The sequence below is a fragment of the Manis pentadactyla genome, chromosome 10 (genome assembly GCF_030020395.1).
Source record: "Manis pentadactyla isolate mManPen7 chromosome 10, mManPen7.hap1, whole genome shotgun sequence".
In the NCBI taxonomy this organism is placed as follows: domain Eukaryota; kingdom Metazoa; phylum Chordata; class Mammalia; order Pholidota; family Manidae; genus Manis; species Manis pentadactyla.
The window spans coordinates 36,432,735-36,450,623 of record NC_080028.1 but is presented as its reverse complement, the minus strand read 5'-3'; the positions used below and the strand labels follow the sequence as shown (position 1 = coordinate 36,450,623).

The following is a 17,889-nucleotide window of genomic DNA, read 5'->3' as shown; positions in this document are numbered from 1 at the left end:
GGGACCTCTCATGAGTGGCTTTTAACTCAGAGCCTCTGGATTTTGTGTTTAAAGCATAATTTAGAAACCAGTATAAGCAGATAAAAATGTCAAGTCATTAGTAGGATATGAAAGTAGAGAATGAAAACGAACAATGGATAGAGCCTTTGCGTTTACATTTATCCAGGGGTCCACCTCAACCAGACCACTCACCTTTAAAACGGGAGCCTGATGAGGGGCCCCAGAAGGAAAAGGAGAGGAAAAATTTGGGAAATGAAGGATGAAGGGAAGACAAGGACATGTTCTCTTCCTTTGGTGCCTTCTCTTATCAAGGCCCTGACATGACAACACGAACTTAAACTCACACATGAGGGATGTAGTACTTTAAATAAGGAAATATCTTTCAAGCCTAAGGATTTGTGAATAAATATTGGGAAGAGAACTGCAGAAGGCTCTGAATTCCCTTGTTTGAAGGTTTTAGGCTAGGAAAGAAACTTAACTTTCAGGAAGGGACACCTCTGTAGGCATGACCTTCAGAGGTGTTATCGATTCCTCACCAAAATGCTATCAAATTTCCATATCCACAGGCAACTAATGAGGTCTGGCTCCCCCCCATGATTTCACTGTCCTTTGGCCGTGATGTCTTAGTTATTCATCTGCAGTAAGTCCAGAGAGTAGGGGCCTTCCCTGGAGCGAGAATGCCACGGGTGTTTCAGCTTTCAGGAAAACCTCAGCCAGGACCCATGATGGCCTCTCGGGCCTGTTTTTTTTTTTTTTTTTACTACTTAATTAAGTCATAACCAGTGACCGTGAGTCAGAGAATGTGTGTAAAACTGGCATTTCATCACTGATGGACAAGGAAGGCTTCAGTGAGGAGTTGCCTGAGGAAGGCTCTGCAGGAAGAATGTGAATTTGTTCCCAGAGTGAAGGGACGGACGGGGGCAGACAGCAATCTGGCAGTCAGAACACCAGGCACCGGGTCCTCTAGGAGGTTCCAGGGCTCACTTTCCCTCTCAGTTTAGAAAGCTAATTTCTATATTTTGTTTCTGAACAATTTAATGACATTCAATAAAAATCCCAATCACCAAAAGTAACAGTGTTCTTCCTCTTTATCTTGAGTGCCATCCAAGAATAGGGGCATGGCTTGTTCTGTGAGTTCTCCATCCCATTCAGTGGTGGACGGGCACTGAAAGTTCAGCAACAGTGGACAAGGGCAGCCCTGTGCACGTATTTTGTGGACGCTTAGGCGCCTGGGTTTGAGGGCAGGCTCGCTTACCAGCCACGTTCTCAGATGCTGCTCTTGTGTCTCGGTCCCTCATGACACTTAGACAGTTGTTGTAAGAATGATACGAATTAAAATATGTAAAGCCCTTAGAATGGTGACTGGCACATTAGTATTTTTCATTAAAATATGAGATATCATCATTATTACTTGAAGAAAGGGCACTGTGATCAAATAAAGGTGGGATGGTGTGTTAAAAGTTAGACAGAATTCTTTACTGCAGGACTTCCAAAAGCCTTCTATAGGTGAATGTGCTCTGTAACTCTCCAGGGGAAATTCAGTGTACAATATTGCCCAAAGTAATTTAATTGGGCTTCTTTTCTCGGGGAGAGGTGTATTGGATCGGTGTTCGTGCCAACATACTTTGGGACACGCTGTTCCGAGGACAGAACTAGAAGGTGGCACCAGCCGGCAGGGAGGGTCAGCTGCCTGCTGTCGCCCACATCACCACCTCACTAAACCTGCCTGGTCGCTGGAGCTCTGGGGCTGGTTTCCATGGTCTTCGGCACACGCTCTCCACTAGCCTAAGCCAGTCAAACCTACCTGGAGCCAAGGTAGTGTATCGTCATTCAAGATACCTTTTAGGAAAGCAAAGAAACATTTTGGGAGGCAACCAATGGGACATTTCCTCTGCCTACCAGGACATCACCCCTTCTGAGCCTTTAGGTTGAAGCGAAATGCCATACAGTTGCTGTTACAAAGCAACTTTCTGGTTGAGTGACCTTAGACATTTTTACAGAGAAGGTAACAAAATAGGCTGCTTCCTGGACTGTCAAAAGGATCAAATGAGATAATGCAAGTGACCTCGCACACACTAAGATCTCAGCACATTGAACCCTGCCAACATCATCAGCACTCCCACCATCGCCGGCAGAGTCTCCCCAGACCATTTCATTTAATATCCAACTTCACCTTCTCTGACCATTCCTTTTCCCATTTTATACCACGATCGTAGCCATTTTCCAGTAAGCTTCTTTTACCTTGCCTATCAGACTTCAAACTCCTTGAAAGCAAGAACCAAACAACCTTTTTTTCCCTTCAACTAGAGAACGTATAATCCAAGACTGTTACGAATACCCAGTAGAAACTCCCTGACCACATGACCCGCCTTGCAGGCCCGTGAGGTGATTTAGGGGCACACAGGGGCTTAAGCTATGGCAGTGACCTGCCCACGCCTCGGACTGTGTGACTTGCTGCTGTGCCAGGAACCCCACCCTCCAGGCCAGCCAGGCCCGCCCCCGCCCCAGCCCGCCCCCCTCACCCACGATGGACAGGATGACGACCACGAAGTCGAAGATGTTCCAGCCGATGGTGAAGTAGTAGTGCCTCAAGGCAAACATCTTGAGCACACACTCGCAGGTGAAGAAGATGACGAAGACCAGGTTGATCCAGTAGAGGATGTTCTCCATCTGCTTGCTCTGAGTGTCCGTCTCCACCATCATTGTCACCATGTTAAGGCAGATCAGCATCATGATGACGATGTCAAAGGCTTGTTGAGTGACAAAATCAAAGATGATACCTTGGATTTTATTCTGGGGGGAGAGGAGGGAAGAAAGAAACACAAGGACTTATGAAAACCTTTCCAAGAAGATGGTGGAAGTTATCCTGTTGAAGTACGCGGCTTTCTTTCCTGTAAGTCTAGCCAGCTCTATTCTGCTGTTCTGCCAGGACACCAGGAGCATGCACAGACCCCAACGTCACTATTGCTTCACCAAGAGTTTTACAAAATTGCCATTTTTCTGGGTGTCTACACCTTCACACACTTCTAGAGATTGTCCTGCCTCTCCAGCTGCTCCTTCTTAGTCTCCTTTCTTCTCTTGATTTTTTCTTTATCTACATCTATCCCTACTGCTTACGTAATGTACATGTTTCTCAAGTTCTTTCTTTTCCAGCCAATATTTTTCCTATGAATTCCCATATTGCTTACTTGACATCTCTCCTTGGTGACTCATAGCCTTTCAAACTTAACAAGTCCAAAGCACAACTAAGTCTCTTCCTTGCCCCTCACCCAACCTGTTCCTCTTTCATCTCAATAATTCATCTAGCCTGCAAACCAGAAATCTGAGGGTCGTCCTTGTCTCTTTCTTCTCCCTCATCCCCATCAAACCCATTTGCAGATACTACTGGTTCTTCCTTCAAAAGTAACTTGAATTCATCCACTTCATTCCATTTCTGTCAGCCCTACTCTAGCATAAGCCACGTCAGCTTTCACCTGGACTTCCAGAAGAGTCTCTAACTGGTCTCATCCAATGCAGTCTCCACATAGAAGCAAGTAAGATTATTTAAAGACATAAATGGAATACATCATTCTTCAACTTAAGACCTTTCAATATTTCTCGCCAAGCTTGCAAGAAAATTCCTACTGTTCACCAGGCTTAAAGATGCCTTGCACAGTCCAACCCTGCTTATCTCATGCTCCTTCCTCTAGTGCATCACCACCTAGTCAGACTGTCACCTGTTTTTAAGGCCTCACCTGCTTTTTAGGATCTCTTTCCCCAGCATTTTGGTTCTTTCTCATTCATGCAAGGAGACCCTCCTCAGTGAGGCTTTCTCTGACTACTCTACTGGAGTAAGTCTCCCACCTCGAACCCCCATAATTCTCTGTCATGGCCCTCCAGTGAATTTTTTCTCACAACATTCTACATTTTATAATAGCTCTTTGCTTACTTATTTACCAATACTCCCACCATGTGAATTCATCCACTTCATTCCATTTCTGTTGGCCCTACTCTAGCCTAAGCCACATCATTTTAAGCTCCATGATAGCAGCATCTAAATTTTGTGCCTCGTTTTAAGCCTAGTGCCTGATATACAGCATGAGATCTATAACTATTTGCTGAGTGTATGCTAATTACTCTTTATTAATGCTTCCTTCCACACTAAGATTTTATATTTTAGTATGGAATAAATCATAGTCAGGTTCCCCTGGGCAAAGGACTGAACAGAACTTTAGAAATGTTCATCCTCTCCCACTGCCTCTGAAGTCTCGTTTCTTTCACAAAATGGAAACTTGATTATTATCAAGGAAATATAAAAGACATTCTCTTTCTTAAGATCAACCCAATTTTTTTTTTTTAAGTACCTAGACACTTGAAGTAATGCTTACTTTCAGGATTACTTTAACTTGGTGGTATTCAAACTGTTCTACAAAGACCTAGGGATTTCTTTCCCTCAGAAGCTGGCAAGGTGGGTGTGCCAGGAGCAGGGTGTGCAGCTAAGTAGGGAAAATGCTCTGGGACTCCCATTCTTGATTAAAACAAAGTAGCTCTACTTTTATATACAAATGGCCAGGTAAGCTTTTATTTTAAGATCTCTGTTTTTTAAAATAAAGTTACTTTAAATGAAAGTCACAAAAGACAGAACTTTGAGCCTGGCTTTTAACGCCTGGCAGAGCTTCTTCTCTGAAGCAAGAGGACAACAGCTGCCAGCAGAAGGGTAAAGCAGAACCCCAGCCCCCATATGTTTTACAAGACTCAATTCAAGAGAGGAAATCAGGACATCAGACTCCTCTAGTTTCACCCTCTTCTGCCGCCACAAATAGCCAGAAGCATTATTCAAGCTTCCAGGCACATCCTTGCAAAGAAGACTTACTTGCTGGGTTGAGGCTGAGAAAATAATGACCCAATCCTAGCTCATACTGGTAGGAAAGAGATCAGCTTTCACTTTCTCCTTCCTTTAACTTTCAGTTGTCTCCGAAACACTCCTCTACCAGGCCCAGACCCAATGTGGTTAACATGCTGATGTTCTGCCTGTGCCCAAGGGAGGCCCGGAGGGAAGGTCAAGCACGAGTGCAAAAGCCACCCCGCACCATGGTCCCTGTCCTGCTGCCTTCCTCGGATCCTCTGGATGGGGCAGCTAGGATAGGACTGGAGGGCATAGGCAGCCACCCTTCCCCCTCTCCTTCCTCTGCAGAACTGTGCCCTCAGCCTGCACAATGCACTCACCACGGGCCGGGGAATGGGTTTCTGTGGCTTCTTTGAGCCCAGTTTTTTCATGGCATTGTAGTACTTCTTCTGTTCTTCAGTCATGAAGATGTCCTGACCTCCAAAGTAAAGGAGGGAAAAAGAACGAGCAATTACAACTGGCTCTCACATGCTATGGGTTCAGTTAGCCCCCTTGCTTTCCAGAGGTCAGTTTAGCTAATAGCTGTCCCAGAGGGAGACAGACCCGGTACAACTATTCTAATTCAAGGAGATATCTGACTATTTTCAGCTTGGGATGTAAGTGGGCTGCTAGTGGCTAGGGGGGAAGGAAATGGACTATCCAATTACAGATCTCAGCGAAGGGTAAACCTGAGAGCAAGGACTCTGAACACCTCACTGCTTCATACATCCTGGGGGCCTGCTTTCCTGATGAAAGTCTAGAAAAAATATTTTAAAAATAAAGGATTTTCAGGTGCTAGATAATGATCCATTTACTTCTGACAATATTCAAAATCTAGAAATCCAGTTGCAAGAAAACAATTTGGGGAGTTTCTTGAAGTTTGTTGAGACAGAGTTGATTTATAAAATGAATGGCAAGAGTAATCTTTTCAATTTGCTTTGGAAGAACTACTAACCATCTTGGATAAGTAAGGAAGTGAACTTTCCAAGGGTGGTCTCTCAAATCCTAATTTGCTAGTCATGCTCAGGGATTAACAAGGATAATTACAAGTTGAGACAATTTCTACTTCTCTTAGAGCCATTCACCTGCTTTTTTCCTGTTCACCCTGCCACTAGGCCCTCTCTGACCTTGGCCTTCGGTGGGAAGCCAAACCCAGTGTACAATGTATACTGGTGGGAAAGAGATCAGCTTTCATTTCCACCTTCATTTAACTTTCAGTTGTCTCCGAAACATCTCTCTACCAGGGCCAGACACCAAAAGGTGTCGAGAATTGCTAATAAATTGCTGGGTTTGGCCTAGCTGATGTGGTTAACTACACACTGTGAAGTCCAGCCCCCAACAGAAGGAGTTGGTTGGGGCTGATGTACGGTGGGGTTAGCACCACACAGTGAGGTGATAATACGGATTTTAGAGAAAGAGAGCTGCTTTCTCTCTAGAGGTAGGGACACAAGTGCCTCTTATCTCAGTTGACCTCTGGCCACTGGCAATGAGGGGAGGAGACCTATCTTTTTCTTTTGTTGATTGAAGTTATCAATGATAACACCAATGAAGAGGTTCAGGGTGAAGAAGGAGCCGAAGATGATGAAGATGACAAAGTAGATGTACATGTAGATGTTGTCCTCATACTTAGGCTGCTCATCAGGCTGTCAAAGGACAGGAGGAAAAGGGAGATAGTCAGCTCCTAGCATGCAGATCGGGTGGGCAATAACTGACCACGCGAGCCGCCGAACAAGCTGGGATGGGGGGCTCCCAGGTTCTCTCTGCCTGCCTCCTTCTCCACACTGACAGGTCCTGCCCTGAGAAAGCACCATTCCTGCCAGGACTTAAGTGGAGAATATGCAATCATGAGGCGAGGGGGAAGGGGATGCTGTCTGCTAGGAGCCGTACTTATTTCAAAGCAGCACTGAAGAGCAGACGGCTCCATGGGGCCACATACGAATCAACAGCCCAGGCATCTGGAGCCAGTGTGAAAGAGGAGGAAAGTGATCTGTGCCCAATCAAACCAGCAATAAATGTTCTAGCCCTCTCTTGATGAGCTCCACCATGCCACTTCTTTCTAACCCTCTAAGGAGGCTGTGGTTTCACCATGCATGTCCTTACCTTTCGGGAATCTACAGCTGCATACATTATGTCCATCCAGCCTTTGAAGGTTGCCTGGCAAACAGAGTCATTCATTAGACTGTGCTGTTTGGGGGTGGGTGGCAGTCTAGGCAGGGGTTCCAAAGACCTGGCTTAGATTTAGTGAGAACACAAGACAGTGTGTTTGGGTTCAGCTTTATGTGGACACAGAATTTTCTGTGTGTTAAAACAGGGCCCTGGTGAGTTTTGTCTATGTCCCCGAAAATAACACCAGAGCTTGATAGAGAAACGTGTTGACAATGGTCATTGGAACCATACTTTTACAAATGGGCCTGAAAAGGTTGCCTGAATCTAGGGAAAACTCTTATTTATCAATGAATGGCAGGAATCTACTGAGGGTACTTCGATCTAAGCTCTCCACTGAGAAGTCATTATTTTTTAAAAGTTGTTAACCAAGTGATTCAGGTCTGAAAAATTCATAGTTGCATTAAAAAGTTAAGGTCAGATGTCTTCTCCTACTAACATAAACAAGTGTAGCCTATGATTCACCCTAGGTAGCCCCTTCCCAATTCTTCTCCTTCAATCTACTATATCTAGCCTGATTTTGGAAATAAATACAGGTTAACCAATTTCACATTCTCCATGTTTTCTTTTCCTCCTCCTTTTTTTATGTACCTGACCAGGGGCAGCTGTTTGTTCACTGGATGGCCTTAATAGTGCCAAGCACAGTCCCTTGCATATGGTGGGGACTCTGAATACAGTGTTTGGCTGGTTGACTGGCTGGTGTACTGATCTAGAGCTGTTCCAATTCAGATCCAATTTGTGGCTCTAATTTTTTGAACTGGGATGGAACAAAAGAGCTTTGAAGTTGCATAAACCACTGCTCATTCCATTAACTTTGCCTCCTACTACTAGCTATAGTAAGTGCTTATCACATGCAAGCTCAGGTTGAGTGCTTCATCTGCATTATCACATTCAATACTCCCCAAATTATACGATGCAGGCACAGTTGTAACAGTAACAAAATCCTTAGTAACAAATACGATTCATTAAGCACTTCTCTGTGCCAGGCATTGTGCTAAGAAATTTTAATAAATTATCATGAACCCTCTTAACAACCATGCAAGGTATTATTACCCACATTTAACAGATGAAGAAACAGACTCAGGGCAGTTGCACAATTTGCCCAAGATTACATATCCAATGAATATCAGTGTGGCTCAAACCTTCATCTGAGTCCAAAGCATAGGCGCTTTCATTGCATCATACTAACTTGTCAAACATGCCAAAAAACCCAGTGCAAGAGGAAAACTAGGCATGATGGAAAGAATGCTACATGATTAAAATAAATCCTTTCTTACTGTGATACATTAGTCTGAGACCTTTTCCTGAGGATGAACTGACATCGGTGGCAAATTCTCTTCTGTTAATTTTAAGGAAGCTGTTACATTCGATTGCTCTGTTCCATCAAAATTGTCCTTTTTAGGGGGGGATATCTATGCACTTACCTTCTTGATTTTTTTCTTTCTTTTTAACTATATATTCTGTCCTGGAGAGAGAAGGTGATGTCTCTGCAACTTTATTATGCTGCAGGGATCTTTGTGATTGAGAACTGTTTCTGAGCATAGTGAGAGATTACCTTTGAGTGAGGTCTTGGAGAAGTCAGAGTACTCAGGAAAGCTGTCTCCCTGGAACTGGTTTGGGAAATGACACTGTTCTCTGTGACCTACTAAGAGCAATCCTGATTCTGGATGAAGGATTGAGAAGGAGCCAAATGAGATTTCCGCTAGCCATCTGAATTCCCCAGGACTTAAAAGATAACAATACTTGCCACTTGAAGAAGTGCCAGATATCCTGCCCCAACGTTGTCAAAGTTGATCTTGACATTCTTCCATCTGATTTCTGTATTGTTCCCCTCCATGAGTTTTTCACACTCAGTTTTATTGTTGACATCTTCAATTTCAAATCGGATTTCAGAAGTCTCATTAAAGCAATAGTGGTACTTTCCCGCAAAGAGGTTAACGCCCATGATGCTGAAAATCAGCCAGAAGATGAGACACACCAGCAGCACATTCATGATGGAGGGGATGGCGCCCACCAAGGCATTCACCACCACCTGCGTTGGAAGGGGAAGGTTGCTGAGTGTTGGGAGGAAGTACCAACAGACGCACTTTTGATTTCCAGGAGGGGAATGACATTGTGTGGCTTGTTCTGACTATGGAAACATAGTGTTCCTTTTGGAATTAGGGTAATGGGACTGATTCAAAAGTGGGACCGATTTTTTGTAAATCTCTGAAATATATTTTGAGGAATTCTGATAAATTACATATTTACATGTTTATTTCATTTAACACAAATTTCCCTGCCCAAGTTGACCCAGATCTTCTCTCCTAGGTGCCAACGTGGGATTGAAAAAATTATTTCTTAGTTTAGTCTTTCTCTTTGCCAACCCGTAAAATATGCCCTCACGGGAAAATCTGAGTGATTTCAAGCTCTCTAGTTGCCTTTCAACAGACATTCCCCCTCTGCAAAACAAGGTACGATTGTTCAAAATCACCCTTTGGGGTTAGCAGTGACTCAATGGCACATAACATTTCTTTTATGACTATGCAAGGCCAGTTGTCTTATTTCAGGCAATAGCTGAGCATGCATATTTTGCAGGCTCAAGAAAAAGAAAAGCTATATTCCCTCTACCAAACGGTATAAAATAAAATCAGACGAGGTATGTTTTTCACATTCAGTATTCCTCAGCCTTCTTTTTCTGACTCTTCAGGCTTATAAATCTAAGAGTTACCCCTGCTTGCCCAGTGCTGATGTCTCTCTGCTCAATCCAGGGCTTGACTCGACTCTTCATATGTATAAGAAATAGAAATGACTTAAGTTTTTTGGAGAGTTTGGGGTTAGATCACTGGTCTTGAAACCCCAAGCCTGGCATATTGTTAAAAGTCAGTGACTATAGTAAGCTCAAGAATGAAAAAAAGCATAGGGGAAAAAAACCCTCAAGAATCAAAGTTTCTGGGTCATTTTTAATGTTGATTTTGTCTCACACTACAGGTAGGAGTAGCTAGACAACATTTCCACTGTGGCAGCAGTTTTCACTAGGAGTTCAAAGTGCTTACAAAAATAGCATTTCAGGTGGTAGGACAGAAAACAAGGCTGGTATTCTTTTCTGCCCTGATTCTCACTTGCTGTCATCTTAAGCAAGATTGCTAAGCCCCGGAGTGGCAACCCTAAAATGGGAAGACTATCCCTTCCCTTTTCTAATATCCTAGCAGGATTAACTGGAGTTAAAATAAAGATACTAGATGTAAACGAAGTCTTCTAATGTTTTGTTAAGAGGAGGTGACAATATCACTCTGTTCCTGCATCATTTTTTCAGTGCAAGGGAGAGAGAGAGCACACGCTGCCAATAAGCTCAGCACCCCAAGGGCCGAAAGGAGGGTGCTTTGGAAGGAACACCAGGGGGCAGCTCTGGGCTCTAGTTTAAGCCTGACTTGGGTTCAGGTTTTCTTTATCTTGCTTTTGCATTAGAGTGCAATGACACTTATAGGAACATGTAGATGAGAGGAGCTCTGTTCTGTCCTCTATAAAAAAGGCAATGATATTCTGCTAAGGAGTCACTCCTCCTTAGATTAAAACAATAGTTTTGTGTTTCTCAAATTCATATATGAAGGCCTTTAGAGTGAGAGGCAGTTATTTCTTAATTCTTAGACCAAGAAATCTCTTGTAGATATAATTATTAGTATAAAATCATTATACTTCAACTGTTCATTACTTTGAGCAAGGAAAGCCAGCATATCTGAAATCTGGAAAATCCCCAAGTTATTTTGGAGAATGATATTCATATTTCCTTATTTATTTATTTGATCAAATTTGTCAGGTGATCAGACTTGAATTTTACCTCCTCATTCTACAGTTGCTCACCCTTTGGTGGGAGCACCAGGAAGCAATGAAATGTGCAAAAGAACAGGCAAAAGGAGGATGATCCACAAATGGAGTAATCATTTCTCAAATGATAGAGAGTAGATTATGTCAGGACTCAGAAGCTCAAGTCTATGTGACAGCATCTTGCAGCAAAGCTTAGATGAGATCATGACCTTCTATTAGACCATCACAAGTGTGTGACAGGGGAATCGGCCCCAAAGATGTGAAACCTAGAAATGTTTTTTATCTCAATTCAGAATCTGCCACCTCTAGGACCTCTTCTGACCATCTTGACAGGCTCTAACCTGTCCTACGTGTTTGTGTTACAGTTAAATATACGATAATGTTTACAGCAGGGAAGAATAATTAGCTAACTGACTAAATGATCTCTTCACACTTTAAACTTATAGATCTAAGGAATCAGTGCATGGAAGTATTTATTGAGCCCTGTTCTTCGATATATATGACATTAAAAATCCTATACAATCCAATGTACTTTTAAGTATAAATGTACTTCCATTTATTAATTGTAACCAAAGAAAAACTTCTTAGCTTAGTTTTATGAATAAAACAATAAACAGTTAATGAAATTTCTTAATAATTCTTCCTTGCTGTGAACATACGTAATAAGTTGCAATACGTTAAATGGAAATTGTTTAACTGTGCTCCATATATTGTCACTCTGCTAATATTCTTAGCAACCAAAGGGCAAGAAATCATGTTTTCTTTCTTTGACTTCTCACACTATATATATACATATATAAATGACAATGCTAGTTTCCATGGATAGTCTCTTAATAAACTGGATTTCTTCTGCTCCCTAATAACTCCCAAGGTATTTTACATTCCTTTAATTTTGATGAAATTCATTGTTGTTAATAACCAGGTATAGAAATGTTACTCAAAGATAGGTTCTAACAATCTATAGTTACTTTTTTAAATAGAGGCTTATACTTAGTGATTGATACAAATCTCATTAAATTGATGAAAAAATTCCAATGGATACTAATTCTTACAGCATTTTTGTCTTCTCTATAATGCCTAGAACATCATTGCTCATTGAACACTATAAAATCTGTCAAATAGCGTTTAATATCTGGCAGAGGGAACATGGCCTTAATGGACAACTATGTACTGACAATCAACAGAAATGCATGCATGTTTCACATACTCTCAAAAATTTAGTAGCACAGCAAAATCTTTAAATGAAGATTACTATGGAAGAGAGAAAAGCAAAGAACTACATTAAGTATTCCTTTGCCAACAGCATGAGTGTTTCAATTTTCTGTTGTTTGGTTTGAGGAAAAAGAGAGGAAGAGACTGGAGTCAGTGTCCCAGGACAGGCTAGGGCCATCTGCACCCTTGCAAACGAAGGTCTGAGGCTATTATTGGAGCAGCAGAGTGACAGTTGAGCCCATGTGCATTGATGGCATTCAGCTTTAAATAAGTTTTCTATTTAAAATTTCCTAAGGGCAATCTCTCAAGTATTGGCATACACAAGGACCCAAACCAAAGAATCAAAAACAAGTGAACTTTTAAATAAAATATATATGCCTAGTTTTCCTCAGTACTGGTGAGCTTATTATAAGCTGAGGCAAATTCAATCTCTCCTTGCAGTTATTCTCCATCCAGAAGGGGTCAATGCCGTAGCCTGAGTGGAGTCAACCAAACAAGGTGACATTCCTATACCAGAGATTCCCTTACTGAACGTCTATTTGAAAGCCTGGCTTTGGGTTCAAACTTGTTCATGTCCATACTATCTCACGCGGAAACACCTTGGTGTAGCGTGTTCACGTTCTAACACTTTTCAAAGAGAATGTTCTAATGTTGGGATCACCCATTCTGGACCTCTGGGCTCCTAAACTACTTGAAAAACTGACAATAGTTCTGGGGGAAATGGACACCGAGAGTCCAGGAAAGGTGAGGAAAGGAGGAGCTAAAGGGAAGAGATGTGGCCACCAAAAGGGCCTGCGCCCAGATTATTCAAATAATTTCCTGGTGAGCAAACTGGTATCAGCTGGTGAATGACTGCATCTGCCACAAGGAGAGGACTGGCAGTAACGAGCACCAGATGGAGAAAGTCAGTAGCAAGTGTCACTGGGCATTTTCCCTGGGGCTTCCTTCAGGCATTACCAGTCTCCTGTTAGGAGACCCAGCATCGCCGCTGGGGGGTGCAGAGCGTCATGGCTACTGAGCTCTGGGACAGTGTTGTGAGGATTGTCTTCAAGGCACTTGTTTTAGCCCTCGGTTTTTCAGTCACCCAAAATGGGGTTATCAACTCTACATGTAGTATAGTTTACTTAAAAGATTTAAGTCTTCCTGAAAAAAGTATAGAGTGTGGTAGAGGAGGAAAGAGCATTTTAATCCTATTTTCAATGATACCATGGCCACCTGAAACACTGAGCTCTCTGCAATATACTCCTGCTCTCCCTAAATTTAGCCTGGGGTAACAATGACCTTATTGCACATCTTCTGCAGTCTCTCTTATCTGTGCGAGAAAGACTTAAAATGCCGAGTTTTTGTTTTTAGTGTATTTTTAATTAAAATAAATTCATTTTGCTGTGGAACTGACCTTCCTGCAGATGGTTTCAGGTGGGTTGCAGAGAGCTGGTATTTAGTAAAGCAAACTGTGGCTGTGCTACAGAAGAAACACACATTTGTTGCAAAAATCATTTGTCTGAATAAACTAAAAGAATAAAAGAAAATTCCAAATCCCAGTGAAATTTTGATCTTCCTGTATAACTGTGGGTGGCTTCATGAAATAGTGACCAGGGATCACAGATGAAGAATGAAGGAAGTAGCTTTGTCCTAGAATCTAGTTTCCCCAATTGGTCTTGCTTCATGCGAACTTACTGCAACAGTTAAATTTTTATTCCTACATTCTGATATTTGCACATTTAAAAACATATCCTCTGGTTTGCTCTCCTACATGTATTCAACATCTGAATTGAAATGAGTTTTCTTGGTCTCCTTAAGTATAACAGACCTCTCTGATTACCAAGAGACAATTATTACCCCCTAAAAGCGAGTTGCCCACTTGATTTTAGGAAATTGACGTGCAAGCGCATGTACAAGTGCACACGCATGTACATGTGACATGCGCACACACGCACATTTAAACAAAGAAAGACAGCAAAAAGGCACCAAAGAGGGAGCCTTATTTTAAGCTGGCAGGGTGACAGCCCCTTGCACCTTTTGGTTTGGGTGGAGTATCACCAAAACAGAATAGCAGGTGTTGAGAGATTTCAGGAGAACTAGTTGATAGTCACCTAGCCTTGTACCTGGTTGTTCCTCTGACAGTGTTAGGATAGAGGACCATATAGCGTGGGCAGAAGGGTGGGGGTGAGGAGGAAAGCTTTGCTATCAGACAGAGGCTGCCAGTCCTTATGGGACTGGGCTGAGAACAACAAGGTGCAATAAGAGGAATCAGAATAGTAAGAAAAGCAATTCTTTCCCCAGGGCCAGGCCAAATTCTGTTGCATCCCCGATTCCAGGCCTGCTATCGTGTCTTCAAGGCCCTTCTCAGCCACTTTCTTAGTGGCTCCATGGCCACAGTCCCCACCTGCCTGGTGCCCCTACATGGCACTCTCCCTGCCTGTGGCCTCTGCTTTCAGTGGGTCTGTGGGTTACAATTCCCCTTCTTTGCACCTGGTGATTCTCCCTGTTAATCAACAGCCCAGAAAGCTGCCCCAAGGGCTACAGGTAAGCCAGGCCAAATGAGAATAGCCAATGTTAATGTGTGCTGCGATGGCATGTTGTTGGGCGTGGGGCTGATATTAATGTGATGAGACAGCTTACTGCAACGCCCCTCCGCACGGGGCAGGTGCGGGGGAGAACGAGTGGAGGATCAAATCAGCAGCTGCATCACAGAGTTCGTGTTTGAATGATCTTTCCACCATGATCAGTTCTAGCATGCTTAAACAGTTTTCATTGGCATGCAGAAGGATCAGCTGCTCTTAGTATCTTACCCTCATCCCTTCAAATCGTGATAAGGCTCTTAAGGGTCTCAAAGCTCTTAGGGTCCTAAGGGACTTTATGGCACCTAGTTCCGAGTAGCCCAGGGCATTAGCTATAAGGCTGACTAAAGAGACCTACACAGAAACAGAAGAGAAAAACAAAAACAAAAAAGGAACAAAAACAAAAAGAAAAGAAAACAGAGGTTCCAGAGTGTTAGAATAAAGCCCCTAGCACTGATTATACAAACTGGGCCCCCCCAGGGAGAGGAAATGGATTAGCACCAGCTGCCTACTTCAACTTGGACTCAAACGACCTGGAAGGAAAGGTGGTTGAGAGAGGCAGAAGAAAAAACACAAAGGGAAGAGGGAACCGAGAGAAGGGCGGTGGGGCAGACACACACAGTCGGCAGAGGGAAGAGGCTGAAGGGAGCGGGAGGGCGAGCAAGTCCCACTGGGAGGAGAGGAGCCTGAACAGATGACAAAAACCTTACCCTCGCCCTTTACAGTCTCTGCAGGTCCCAGAAGTTCCCATTAAATTAAGCCAGACAAACTTAAGGGTACCTATGGAAAAGAATACAGATAAATACACACACTCCACACAAGCTGCCCCCTCCTGAGCTCATTCACCACGGACTTCCAACAGGGACAAGCTCTCTTACTCCTGGTTGGCAAGAAACCATTTGTTTGAGAATCTGATGAGTCACGACATCCGCAAAGGAAACATTCAGGAAGTACCACAGCTGAGTCTGCAGGTCCCAAGAGGAGGAGGACTGAATGAGGAAACTGCGTGACAGAATTCTGGCTCCATGAAACCCACTTAAGTAATTCTTCTGCCTCTCACTTTTAACTATAATAATCCTTCTATTTTTTAACTATAACCATGACTCCTTCATGGCCATGAGAGCTTGACTGGGTCTGGAAAACTAAATCCACACTTTCCCTCACAATCCCCATTTTTTCTCTCCAGAACAGCCCAAAGGAATCAGCCTGTCCCTCCCAGGACGATCTGCTTTATTGCTCTCATCATTAGAACAACTGGAAGGATTCTTGGAAGAATGAAAACATTTTTATTTGTAGATGAGGACATTGAGACCGACACACAAGAATCTGCCCAGGGTCACACTGGCAATTCTGGAGCCAGGATTAAAGACCCACACCCCTGATTCCCAGGCCAGAGCTCTTTCTTCCATGGACAGATCACCTCCCCCGACTGGCAAGCTGGATGACAATATCCAATAGAGGATTACTGGTACTGAACAATCCAGTGTAGAATGTATTGCCACACTGGGGACAAGTCTGCAGGTCTCTAGGCCTAGAGTCATGGTCAAAGGCTTCTCCTGCTGTCCCTGAGGCCACCTGACCCTGTCCTACCAGGGTCCTCACAGAAGTGACCACGATGAGCCCTTAGCACTGCACCAGGGCAGCCCTTAGCACTGCACCTGACCCGAGAGATGTGGAGCTATCTGGGGGGCAGCAGACCTGAAAACACCTTGAAATGTTTAAATCCTATAATGCATGGGCTCTGGGTTTCTTAGAGACATCTTTCCTTACACTGCATCACAAACTCTGGGATAGGTTAAGATGTTCCCATCAATTCTAAATTCCCTCTCCTGGGAAGTGGTGGTCACAGACTCTAAATTGATGATATTTTCAAGCAAATTTAGGGGAGAAAGAAAGAATCTATTAGTTTCATTTGTTGTGTTCAGCTGAGGGCTTGTATGCTTTGATTCTATCTCACTGCACTATAAAGAACTCTTTTTTAAAAAAATGAAGACATTTATAATTAAGCAGCAGGACTGGCAGGGGTAAAAGTAGGTCAATGACCTAGTGGGGGTCAGGGGTGAGCAGACTTAGAGTTTCAGTTTTTGAAAGTGATGTGAGCCTTTGTCTATGCATGTTTTCATAATCCATTAGTGTGGGTATCTTCTCTGAGTCCTAGGCAGCATCCAAAGCAAATCTGGAATTAAATGCTGCCCTACTAGGCTACTCATGTTCTTTGAAGGGTAGATGGTTTAGAGTTCATCTGGAATACAGTAGCGCCAACTATTTTCCCTTACTCCACCATTATCAGTAAGAACCTACATGGAGGTGTCTTTTGCCTACTATTGCCAAATGCAGCCAACTCAACCTTAAATGGTCTAAAATTGCCAGAATCTTAGTGAGAGCTTAATAGGTACATGTGTAAGTAAGCTGTCCCATCCCAACAAAGTAATTGGGCTCAAAATACTCCTGAGTCAACTTTATCCTGTGAAACTGCCAGGTAAAGACTGTAACAAAACTGAGCTTCTAGTGGCTATAGGCCCCATACAAGGCAAGAAGTCACCAGCTCTTTGCGGGATGGTGATTTACCTGAAAACAATAGGCCTAAAGGGGAGAAGGGTGGAGAAAGCAGACGCCAATCCAGAGGCTGGCTGTAAACATTGCTCAGATACAACCTGCTGCTCAGTTGATCAATCTGGCTAAGATCTCCCAAGACAGGATCAGTAAAAGGGTCCTAGCTGGGTTATTCCTTAGCCACTCTAACAATACTCTGAGTCTCTATATTAAACTTTCACTGCAGATAATCAGAACATTGCTTAAATATACTTTAAGGAAAGAATCAAACCTTAAAGAAGTTGAGGAGAGGTCGAAATTCAGGGTACCTAGGAGGTAGGCATGGAAAGAGGGAAAGACACTGGGTGACTTTTTCAAACTGATGTGAACATTTTCAAATGGAGAATGTTTTCAACGGTCTGAAGTCAGGATGAGGTGAGTGGTCTCTGAAAGTTCCCATCCAGGAATCGATATGCTATTAACCTCTGAATATGATGGGATAAACTTCCCTGAAAAGATGACAAAATTCCTTTACAGGACAAGACCTCCAGTGCAGGTAAGGACCTGAGCAAAATAAAATGTTACCTCTGTTCAGGAACTCACATGGCTTATAAACAAAGAGAATAAGCTTTGGAAGTTGTCTGGATCATCCCTGTTGTTCTAAAAAATACTCTTAGCAGCTTTAAGGGGCAATAAGAATGAAAATACATCAAGGAAACAAACATGGTGATGAATAACAGAATCAGATGCCAA

At 43.0% G+C, this 17,889-nt stretch overlaps 1 protein-coding gene across 5 annotated transcripts in view; it reads right to left on the bottom strand.

The window, feature by feature from the left end:
* The window catches only part of SCN8A (sodium voltage-gated channel alpha subunit 8), a 197,658-nt gene that overhangs the window by 3,751 nt on the left and 176,018 nt on the right, over window positions 1-17,889 (bottom strand). For 3 of the 5 annotated variants that reach the window (XM_057486617.1, XM_057486616.1, XM_057486615.1), the window contains exons 21-26: window positions 14,836-14,958; window positions 8,775-9,059; window positions 6,965-7,018; window positions 6,370-6,507; window positions 5,206-5,310; window positions 2,523-2,793 (exon numbers count right to left, since the gene is read on the bottom strand). In XM_057486617.1, the coding sequence (XP_057342600.1) occupies window positions 2,523-2,793; window positions 5,206-5,310; window positions 6,370-6,507; window positions 6,965-7,018; window positions 8,775-9,059; window positions 14,836-14,958 (976 nt within the window). The remainder of the gene's footprint in view (window positions 1-2,522; window positions 2,794-5,205; window positions 5,311-6,369; window positions 6,508-6,964; window positions 7,019-8,774; window positions 9,060-14,835; window positions 14,959-17,889) is intronic. The other 2 variants (XM_057486619.1, XM_057486618.1) reach the window with 1 other exon arrangement.